Below are 12,179 nucleotides of genomic sequence, written 5' to 3'. Positions count from 1 at the left end.
CCAAAGCATCTACAATAAATAAATAAATCAGTTTACCTGGCATGCACAGAAACCACATTCCAGGGTTGTTCTGTGAAGATTTTACAGTAGGAATTCTTCAGCAGTCAGGAATGGGAATGGAGCTGCCATTCATGCTTCCAATTTCCCCTTTGAGAAGAAAAGATTCCATGTTGTTATTGGTTGGTGCTGAGGCGAAAGGGAGACCAATGTATTTTCTCCCTGTGTCCCACTTGTTTGCACAGTGGCAGTTTGAAAAGATCTTTGGTGCTCCTGCAGATGATTTTCTTTCTGTGATTTATTCAGCAAATACATAGTCGTGTCTAGGATGATTCTTTGAACGTTAAGATGCAGCTGATGCAGATGTGTGAATCTTTACTGGGTTGACAATTGTTGTGTTCTTGTAAAAAATCTTCCTTAAAGTCACACAGACTAATCCAGAGCCACCAACACACTTTCCCATAGCCACTCTTTAGATGTCTGACTTAAGGGACATCTGACCTTGAAATGACTTTTCTGACCTTGAAATGACTTTTTTCCCCACTTCTAAAAAACTCACCCTGAGTCCGTTTTATTATCCCTTCCCTTCAGAATATTCAGAACTACCTATTTAGAAAGTAAAATGGACTTATTTGGATCAGGAAAAATTGAACACCCTTACCACATAAAGTTATTTTTCTCATACATTAGTCACACAACTGTTTCTCAAGTATGTGACATATACATACTTTCTCTTATATACAATTTATTTAGATCAATGTCTTACTTTATTTTTTCTTGTCTTTTGAACCCTGCCATCCTTCATTGGGCTACCACTTTTCCATAACAATTTCTGCTTTTTTTTCTTTAATAATATTTTAATATCAGTGGAAGCTTAAATGATAAGAGTGTACTGAGGAGGATATGGGCTTAGAGAATAGATCAACGATTCTTGGCTCTAAATAGTTACATTCATTTAAATATATTTATGCATTGATCATTCCCTTTTGAAACTCATGGTATTGTGAGAAAATATTAGATATCACCTGGCTGTTTTTAATATTAACAAACTTAATTTTCTTATGCTGTATCCCTTAATTGTTTTATAATAGCCTCAAAGAAGATTTGTATTGCTTGACTGTTTCAAATATTTAATATAACACCAGCCTTAAGCATCTACTTAATGTTCGTCCTTTAAAAGTAATTTTTTTTAAAAAATGAAACCATATTAGTAGAGCTGTCTGCTGATCCTGTGCGGATATGTAAAATTTGCTTCCAGCATTTCCACTGACAAACGAGGCCATTTGGTTTGCTGGACAGCAGCATCTACATTTGTTGTTTCCGGCTGTACTGTAGCTATGACATCCCATTTCTGCATGCCTTTAAAAATGGGTATTTCATTTTATGCATCATTTTATTCCTGTAGAACCGAGCAAATTTCAGTATATGCAAATCCACTTACATTTCCCATGCTGTATGAAGAAATCTAAAATAATGCACATGGATAACTTCAGCATTTTAATTCAGTTTATAGTATTAAATAAATTCTATAAATATAGTCATGCCTGCATACCACGTTGGTTCTATATAGAGATGGAGGCTTAATGAAAGTGTAATAAAAAAAGAATTGACTGCAAAAAGATTTGATTAATATTTGGCAATCTAGAAACAAGTTCCACTCCATGTAAGAAAACTAATTCTGAGTAGGCAAGACAGGACAGCAATATCACTACTATATTCATACTGAATACATTATACTTACTTAGTTTCCTAATATTCTACTTTCTTTTCTCAGCAAGGTCCTCGTACTTTGGGGGAAATCTCTGGGTATAGGACCATGATGGCAAACCTATGGCACCTGTGTCAGAGGTGGCACGTAGAGCCCTCTCTGTGGGCACATGCATGCCGGCCAGCTGGTCTTCGTGGGCACTGGAGCGCCAGAAAACAGCCTGAAAAACAGCCAAAAAGCATGCTGTTTTTGGGGTCTTTTCCAGGCCATTTTGGGGTAATTTTCCAGGCCATTTTCAGGCTGTTTTTCAGGGGCATTTTTCAGGGCCAAAAAAACCGCCCTGAAAACTGCTCAAAAATGCCCTGAAAATGCCCTGAAAAATGGCAAAACCCAGCCAAAAACCAGGCATGTGCATGCCAGACAGCTGATCTTCGGTGATTTCCGGTGCACACATGTTCCAGTTTGGGCACTCAGTGCTGAAAAGGTTTGCCATCACTGATAAGGGATGTAGCTTCCCCCCCAATGCCCCCCACTAATATCAGCAAAACTCAATCTATAATTTCATTCCTTACCTGGAATCTTAAAGAGAGGCAAGAAATGATAGTCCTAATTATTCTGCTTATGTCAAGTTATTTTGGATTTTAGATGTTTTAAATGGATTATTCCATACATGAGCTCATGTGGAAGAATGAAAAGGCAACACTTAGTGTTATTTTTCTTGTCATTTTCTTTTATTGTTATTTTAGTTGTCACAGGTGGCCCTAAGAGAGAAACCTGTTTGTAACCCATATCAAGGACTTGAAGAATTTTTTACAATGGGTACAAATTGTCTGCAGCTTAAGATGGAATCCATTCCTTCATCATACAAGGCCCGAGATTCTCCAAAGAGCATCATTTCATTTTCAGGTAGTCATGCATAAAATCATTTCTCTATTGGTGTTTCTGCTTATTGAGAACATTTTCAATGCATGGTGGTTTCTCTTTCATTTTGAAATTGAACAATTTTGTCTGTATGTGTCAGAACCGTAGCATTATGCACAAGCAAATTTTGGCTTCAATTGGTATAAATGTTACACCTAAAAAACATACAGACATATTGCACCATTTTTAAAAACTGCATTTTCTTATGCTATATGTAACTACTATGCAATGTCAGATTACACTTATTGTGGAAAATATTATGTAAGTATTTTTTTTATTTCTTCAAACTACGGTTGAGGGAACTTGATTGCCTCTTTATCAAGAGAGCTCTTTAGGAAACCTTTAATTAATCATGTAGAGATAACTTGCTTAATAAACAACCTAGTCATTAATGAAAAAGCTACATATTGTCTTAAAATACTTTTCCATTTTACTTTTGTTGGCTGGTAAAGTAAATGTTTTGAGTTCATCTTCCCAGAACATTCAGGTTTTAACCTTGGAATGTTTATCATCTTGGGGTTGCAGCTGGGGTCAAGCTTACTTTCCACCAAATCTGTCCAGAGAAAAGGCTATGAATTAAATGTCTTTCAAAGGTTCCAGTTGGTGACACAGTATGACAGCAAGACAGTGTCAGCTCAAGTCTCAGGAGCTTTCACTAAGATTCATTTTCAACCTAAGATGAAACACAATAAAAGACAGGCACATAATAAAATAAGTGTAAAATAATCAAGAAAATCATAAAGCAATTAGCAGCTAACATTTAATAATAAGATGGAGGATCCAGGTATTTTCTAATGTCTATAGCTATCTTTTTTTAATAAAGATTTTTAATTTTTTTTCATTTTCATAACATATAATCAGATGTATACTATTACATAGCCAACATCATATTGTATTATTAAATATTTACATCAATTCATCTTACCATCAACTCCCCAAAACAATTATTGGCTCTTCTGCTCTCCATACACCATATTTGTACCTTATCCATCACTTTCTTCTCCCTCTCCCCTCCCCTCCCTACCTCCTTTCTTCCCTTCCCTTCTCTACTTCCCCTTCCTCTTTCCTTCTCCTCTCCCCTTTCCACTCCTCATTTGTCTCCTCCTCTTTCCCCCCTTGCCCTCTCTCCTATTCCTCTCTTCTTCCCTTACCTCTCTCCTCTACTTCCCACTCTTCATCTCATTTACTTGGTGTATTTCAGCTTCTGAGCAAGCTCTGTTTTATGTTGTTGGTATTTATAATTCCTTTTCAATGTACATATTTAATTTTAACATGTATTCTCCTCCTTTTTTAAGAAAAATAGAACAAAGAAGTATACATATATAGTCATTGTGCTTTTGAAACCACCCCTCCAACCTAATTTTGGCTGAGATATAGACCTGATGAGCTATTCTCATCATTATCTTTATATAATTATACATCCTTTATGCCCCCAATTTGTGATTCTGTGTTTAAATCTCAATAGTTTCCCATTGTAGGTATATTTCATGTTCCCTCTCCATTTTTCATATCTTGGATTAGATTACCCTTAATTGTCTATAAATGGCAATCCTCGCTGTTCAATGTTCATTACAATTCCCTTAATCTGTTATATAGTATAACAAGCGGTAAACATCTCACTTTATTCATTATCTTAAAAGTTTAACCCATGCTTAGTTGTTCTTCTATTGTCATAGTCAATCAATCCACAACTCAGTTTAATTATCATGTATAAAAGTGAATCACAAACCTCTGCTTTACAACCTCCCCATATCAGTTTCATATTTATCCGTATTCCATATATTTTAACCTTTATTTAGCTATCTTTCCATTATCATATTCAACCACTTAGCAACTCCATTTTATTGTCATATTTAGGACATATCCTAAATATATCTATAGCTATCTATAAGAATTTTTAGAGGTTTCTGAAAAATAGTTACCACCAAAGAGAAGACAGCCCCCTGGTTGCAATGGCAATTACAATTATTAACAATTGAATTAAACATGATTAAACATGATTGGGTGTACAATGGACATTTTAACAGCACATGTGAAAGTCTGAACAGAAGCAAGTTTACCTGTCATATGGGAAGCTTATCTATCTATGTTACTTATTGCCCTAATAGTTCCCCACTTCAGGCCAAAGTAAATAGAGTAGCATATGAATCCATAAAGGCTTTTCCTTAACTCTGTCTGTCCTTGCTTCTTGTTGTAATTCCATGTACTAATGCCCTATTGAAAGCTGCCTAACTTCAAAATGAAATGTCCAATGGTTGCAAAAGAAAATAAAACAAATCTGCAGAGAGAAATTCAAATCATGGGTTTGAATTCTGAATAAGTCTGCTTGGATTTTTCTCTTACTAACTATGCTAAATAGAAAGTAATGATGTAAATATTTGCATTCACTTTATCAGCTATGAGCTGATGAGAACTTTTATTTTATCTGCCTATTTTTACTATGTAATATAGCTATACATTGATTATTTTTAATGAGATCTCCATATTAGCAACAGCTCATTATAGCTTTTTAGACAAATTGATGGATGTAAGTCTGTATTTAATTTAATAAGCCTATGACGCCTTTCACTTTTCCTTTTTCCAGTGTTTATTACAGAAAGAAAATGAGCCTGAATCAAGACGTTGCCTTTAATAGTTTGTTTCATTAAAATCGGCCCTTGCCAATTCAAACTGGCTGCTACCAATTAATCAACTTGGAGATCTAGATGAATGATTTAATTAATGCAAGCTTGATCTTCTAACCATCCCACCCCCCCATTGTTTGGTACATAAGTTTCCCATCTTTGCTTTCTCACAGAATAGACTACAGATTTACTGCTTGCATGCTTTTACCAGCAGTTGGGTAGGAAATAAGAAACTGAAAAATCTCCACCTGCTTATTTTCTCCAAGTCAGGTTGCTAATGAAAATACTAGATGAAGAAAGAGAGACAGAATTCTTTTAGTATGTTGTCCAAGCTCTGAGAAAGGGCTTTAGAAAGATTTAAGTAGTTACTTAATGGTGCATGCATTTAAAACAATGACTGTTGACCAGTATTTTTTTTTAATGTAAAATGTCTGAGTGTCTTAATTGGACTTATTTTTTCATCTTCAGGACCTGATCAGTGGACAAGGCACTTGAGTCTAGGGGAATGTGCTGATGAATGTGTGGTACAAGAAATAATGAACAGTGAGCTTGGTAGACCATTAAGTAGACTGGGAAGGCAAACTCCACGTACTCGACTTTCTCAGCCAAACTTATCCATTGGTGAGTGCTTTCCAAAACTAATTGGGCACTGACAGCAGACATTTAACCTCCCTCCATAATTCCTTTCCAACACTGTAACCAGCAAATGAAAATCAGTCGCAGTATTTCAATTCATTGAACATTATTACGTGTTTTACTCATTGACTGATGTTAGATATAGTGTGAAGAATTAAAGTCAGCAGTTGAGGTTTTTAATGTACTGTGTCTATGATGGACAGTCATATATATCATTTTCAAAAAAACTATTTTGTTGGTAATAGAACTGCTGCTGCATTCTTTTCTTTTTTAAAAAAAATCCTCTAATAATAATCTCCATAATTGCATTTCTGCATACTCATTCCCCTTTCTGGCCTTCTGCTTGATGTAGCATGTATAGAGCTACGGTTTAATGAATGCTTTATTTGTCTGGCTTACTATATAAGCAAGTAGTTCATTTGTGCATCAGGGGAGAAGAAGCAATATTTTTCATTCTTTGTTATTCAGGACTTATGAAATGATAAAAGAATGTATACTAATAGCAAACCCATTCTCAAGGTTTTGATCTTCATGCAGACAGAACCTCCTATTTAGAAAGATGACGGATAATATTAGCAGACTCATACAGGTTTGCAGAAATACAATATAACCAAAATTGCTCAAAAAATAGATTAATAACTGCATAATTCAGATTGACTACTATGGAGGAGAGACTGGAAAATAAAAAAAGGAATAAACTATCCTATCCCGGGGGCGGGGGGAAGCATACAATCCACGTTACAACAGTCATGTCCCATATACATTTTCTAATATCAATTATAGTTGAAATATTATCCTGGAAGGAAAAATATCATACAATAAGAAATCATAATTTTCCACTATGTTTATTGTTACTTTAAACCAGTACTTGTCTCCTTGAAGATGTGTGTGGACTCTAACTTCTTCAAGCTGCCAAGATTGTGAAACACTGTCTTAAACAATCATGATCCACAATATGATACATACTAGTTCTCTCAATGCAGTGCACAAAACAGATATATTTCTCTTTTTTTTGTTTCAGGTAATGCTTCCTCAAGACCTTTTTCTGCAAATATTCCCCTTTGCAAAATTGTTAAGCACCCTCCTCGCCCATCTTCAGTCATTGAGGCAGGATCCAAACATTTAAATGCAAAACCTTTATCTCAAGCTGCTTTTGAAATTTCAGAAATCTCAGGCATTGATGTCACTGAGAATGATGATCCTTCTTTAGAGTATTATACCAGTCAACAAACTCTAACAGATTTAGACCACGAATTAAAGAGTATTTCAGGTAATTGTGCCAGTTCATCAAAATTGCTTGGCAAAACAATGTAATTTTGATAGCTTAAGTATCCTTGTAAGGTGTGTATTTTTTGCACATATTTGTATGTTACTTCTTCTAAATTTTTGGATTACTCACAATGAAATGGCCAGGAACGGAAACATTTGCAGTTTTATTTATTTTGCCCTATTATTGGCTAAAGAATGGAAGATGTAAATAAGTAGTCAAAGTATATCATTCTTCTGCAGTATCTGTTTCTAATACTTGGAACATTCCTTTGGATGTAAATCCAAAGCCTTATTGATCAAATTATAGTTCAGTTTGAATGAATTTATCCTAGGGATCATTTTCTTTTGTTGTTGTTGTTGTTGTTTTAAAAAGAAGAAAGTGACTTTAAAGGAAAAATGTTGGGTTGGAAAGCCATTGATGGACGTTTGGGTATAGAAGGATTGGTTAACATAGTAGATATTTTTAATGGGTCAGACGGTCCTATGGTGAATCTCATTTCCTATCACACAGGAGGACTAGGATATAGAACCCAAGCTATCTGAATGGAATAAGTATATTGAAGAGCAAAAGAAATAATCTATGGGAAGGCTGGTTGTCAAAGGTTTAGAGGAGCAGGGAGCAGAAAGCAAAGTTTGAGTTTAATGAAATGAATTGAATTAGAAAGAAGTGAGGAGGGATGGATTAGCAAGCAAAGAGATAAATTTACATAATAGGCATAAATAAATAATTCATTGATTAGTAAACTAGCTTTTGGTTCCTCTCTGCTGTATGAATTGCTTTCAGCAAACAGAAATTCTGTTTATTTATTAAGAAGTCAAACTATAGTAGATGTTAAAAAAGTAAAAGGGAAAGTTTCCACTGTCCGGTCATGTCTGACTCTAGAGAATGGTGCTGATCTCTGTTTTCTAGCAGAGGAAGCAGGTATTGTCTGAAGATGCTTCCGTGGTCATGTTGCTGGCATGACTATCTGTTGAGGTTCATGAAATGCTATTACCTTCCCACCAAATTGGCACCTTTTATCGATTTGCATTGGCATGCTTTTGAATTTCTAGGTTGTTAGGAGCTGGGAAGAAAATGTGAGCTCACCCCATCATGTGGTAGTTGGGTCTCAAGCTGCCAATGTTCTGGTCGACAAACCCAGCATCTTAACTGCTAGGTGACCAGGCCCTGTAACAGTAGATGTTACAAGCACATAATTTAGATTATAATTTTTCAGTACAGTTGAAAAACTCTAAAAAAAAGATGTTTTGAGCAATTCATTTGTCCACAACATTGTCAATGTCTAAATCAGGGGTCAGCAAACTACTGCTCTGGAGCCACATGTGGCTCCTTTATCCCTCTTTTGCGGCTTCCTGTCACCAGTCGGCTCCAAAAATGATAGGACTTTCAATAAGGGGCAGGTAGAGGGAAAAGGATGCTGCACTAGGAGGAGACTCTGTGGTGGTGGGACTTCTGGTTGGCTCTAGAACTGAACATTGTCAATGTCTAAATCAGGGGTCAGCAAACTATGGCTCTGGAGCCACCTTTGTGGCTCTTTGAGTGTTGAAGGTTGCCAACCCCTGGTCTAAATCAAAAGACATCTTGGGAATTTGGGGAGTTGGGGATGCATCTCTAACAGCCTTCAGAATATGCAATCCTTACCAATAGCACAGCAACTTTTCAAACTTTATTAACTTACTGAGCCGAGGTGGCGCAGTGGTTAAATGCAGCACTGCAGGCTACTGCTAGATCAGCAGTTCAGCGGTTCAAATCTCACTGGCTCAGGGTTGACTCAGCCTTCCATCCTTCCGAGGTGGGTAAAATGAGGACCCGGATTGTTGGGGGCAATATGCTGACTCTCTGTAAACCGCTTAGAGAGGGCTGAAAGCCCTATGAAGCGGTATATAAGTCTACTGCTATTGCTATTGCTAACTTCTCTGTTAATTAATGTAGCAGATTGCGATAATGTAAGATGTATTGAATCCTTTAGTAGAAACCATGTGTGATATGATATGTTTTCTTTTACTTATTAGTGCTATTGCTTCCTGTAGAGCATTGTAGTCCTGACCTGGCACGCTGTGATAATTGCATAAGGTGATAGCAGAGTCAATTAAATAAGTACATATCCATGTTACACTGAAGAGTTTTGAGCAATATTTTGAACAAGTATTTTCTTCTTTTTTTCAAAATGTGTAATATATTTTGTACATAAGATAAACTTTGTCAGAGATGTAAATATTTCATACACCTAAGAATTTCAATTGCCTATAATTTAAATATATATTTATATATCGAACATTTCAGATTCCTGGGAAAATCTAAATAGTTTAAACTGTGGAGACTTCAATAGACATTCAAAAATCACATATCGGGATTTGCATAACAACCATGAATTAAAAGACTGTAGTCAAGGTGATGCTGTAAGGTTAGTTAATCCTGACTTTTATTAAGCACTTCTCTGTACATCTCAGTATCCCTTGCTTTGTGAGTAAAGGCAGTTTTCTTACATAAAATATTTCTTACAGTTCTTTGAATAATTTTCTGTAAACAATGCAGATCTTTGTGATTGTTAGAAGAATGGTGCCTTCATGTAGCTTAATGTGTTTTTCCTAATTATTTGCTAATATGATTTGCTTGCCAATTATTAGCTTATTTGAAAAATGTTTAATTATATGTGGGTTGAAAGCATTAGACTTTCTCTGTTTCTAGTAATAATAGAATCTTTCCTCAAGTAAGGAGTGTGCAAGGATTTTTTTTCATTTTTTTCTCTTACTCCCTAACTATGTTATCTAGTTTAACCATTCCACCAGGATCTCATCAGAGCTTCTTATGGTTTTAAGGCCAGTCTTACATCTGCATGAAAGCCCGAAGCTGCTTTTACTGCCTATTTGCATAGTAATAACACCCCATAACTTTCAGAAAATCCAACAGCTCTCTTAAACTTATTAGTTCTTTGTTCATTGCCTCAAAATTAGAAAGCCCCTTAAAAATTCTATTTCTTCAGATTTGATTTTTCCAGTGGCTGAATGATATTGTTTAATATTCCTACCAAAAACTGTTACAGGTTTTATAAATGTCATTTAAAGTTCAATTTAGTTGATTTTTTTTTAATGGAAAATAGTAGAGAGGTCAGTGATGATATATAGTCAGGCCATTGGAGCAAGATCTATGAACAAAAGTTCAGAACCTAAATCAAGAGAATTGGAGAAGCTTTCCTATACAGCAAGGTTGGCGTATTACATTTTATACTGAATAAAATAAGGCCTGGGACTATTTTAAGAGTGAGTGGTAGTCTTTGGGAATATTTCCTGTCCCACTGGCTACTACACAAACCCAAATTATAACTCTGAACCTTTAGAAGTAGTCCAGGCAAGAAGAACCAACCATGAGTACTAATACTATATTTATTGTACATCTGTCCCTCTTCACCTTTAATGTCCCAAGAAACTTAAGGAGGGTCCCTTCTGAGATGTTTGTTAGACCTCTATTGCTGCTGTGGCCTAAGCTGCCTCTAATTGAACTGTTGTCTAATCTGCTCTTCAAATGCTGTTGCAGCTCTGCTGCAACTCCTACCTGTCAATGACATTGCCACTACCATTACAACAGAGCTAACCTATACTGAATGACAAACAATATTATTTTTTTCTTCAAATGCTGTAATCTCTTTTTCCTATATCTTGTGTGGTTGTGGCTGAACCGCTCAGTTGTCATTTCATAAATCCAGAGAACTATGTTCAAAAAAATATTGAAAGCTTCACAAGATTTTATTTTGCATACTTTAGATGATGTAAATGCAAAGAAAACTGTACTGGGCACACCCTATCACACATCTCCCCCCACTAATGACTGCAGCGCTGTAACTTATTGTTTAGCAGAGTGATGGCATTCGGAAAAAAATGTTCTTGTGTGCAGTTGTCTTGGTCTGCAGTGTTCTATAGCGTCGTTTTGAGGGTAGGAGTTGAAACAATTTATGTCCAGGATGTGAGGAGTCTGTAAATATCTTCACGGCCCTCTTTTTGACTCATGCAGTGTACAGGTCCTCAATGGAAGGCAGGTTGGCAGTAATTGTTTTTTCTGCAGTTCTGATTAGATATTCACCTATTTAGAAAAATTATAATTTCTTCTTTATTTTTTAGCCTCTATGATGAACATTATTCAGATGATGAGGAAGAAAAGATGGACAGACAGCAGGTGATAGAATTGCAATGAAAAAAAGAATCCAACCTCATATGATCATCTATTTCAGCCTTCTAACCAATCCAAAATGCTTGTCCCAAGTATGGTGGATGAACTAAACCCATAAGGAAGTAAATAAATAAATTAAAGTCACATTGATACTAAAAGATAAACGAAGAGCAATATAGTTGGGGTTTTCTTCCTGTCTTTTTCTGTAAGAGAATTTAATTTACATTTGCCTTATGTGTACCAGTGAAGCCAGGAGATAGCTTCATTCAGAAATGTTTATAAAACATTCTAGGTCTTCAAAACTCAATTTAAGGGTGAGTGACCAAATCCTCCAAACAGAACTGTTGACTAGTGCACATCTTGACTAATGATTGTAGCTTACCTGGATATCCACAAAGGAAAGGACATTATGAATACTTCTCTTAGGTTCAGGATTTGCCAACGTTCTGCCTATTCTGGAGACATTGGCAGAATCTTGGACAGTGATAGTGAACCTCAGACACATGAGTCATAGGTGTCACATCAAGACATTTTGGGTAACATGCCAGTGTCCACCAACACCCAGAAGCAATTCTCTAAATCACAGGCCATTCTGAAATGATTTTTGGAGACTGCAAAAGCCAGGCAAAAATGGGGTATGCTCTCACATGGCCTCTGGAGCATTCAAAAATTACATAAGAAAGAAGCTTTCTGCTGCAGGAACGAAGGCCTTGTATAACTTGAGGCTTTCTTGGATAGTCTGGAGGGGCCTGTCAGCAGAAAGAGAAGATTGTCTGAAGGTAAGTGGCATGCGGTACTCCTGGGGATCACAAATGTGATTGACCTGTTTCTTTAAAAAATAAATGAATATGTAAAGAAT

The 12,179-nt window shown here is 36.0% G+C and overlaps 1 protein-coding gene across 1 annotated transcript in view; it reads left to right on the top strand.

The window, feature by feature from the left end:
* The window catches only part of ZBBX (zinc finger B-box domain containing), a 59,501-nt gene extending 47,632 nt beyond the window's left edge, over nucleotides 1-11,869 (top strand). Inside the window, exons 16-20 of the mRNA XM_032225867.1 lie at nucleotides 2,452-2,611; nucleotides 5,719-5,871; nucleotides 6,908-7,156; nucleotides 9,440-9,560; nucleotides 11,272-11,869. Of these exons, the coding sequence (XP_032081758.1) occupies nucleotides 2,452-2,611; nucleotides 5,719-5,871; nucleotides 6,908-7,156; nucleotides 9,440-9,560; nucleotides 11,272-11,344 (756 nt within the window). The 3' untranslated portion in view covers nucleotides 11,345-11,869. The remainder of the gene's footprint in view (nucleotides 1-2,451; nucleotides 2,612-5,718; nucleotides 5,872-6,907; nucleotides 7,157-9,439; nucleotides 9,561-11,271) is intronic.
* Nucleotides 11,870-12,179: the final 310 nt, after the last annotated feature.

Source organism: Thamnophis elegans, chromosome 10 (genome assembly GCF_009769535.1).
Source record: "Thamnophis elegans isolate rThaEle1 chromosome 10, rThaEle1.pri, whole genome shotgun sequence".
Classification (NCBI taxonomy): Eukaryota; Metazoa; Chordata; class Lepidosauria; order Squamata; family Colubridae; genus Thamnophis; species Thamnophis elegans.
This window is presented reverse-complemented; position numbering and strand designations above follow the sequence as displayed.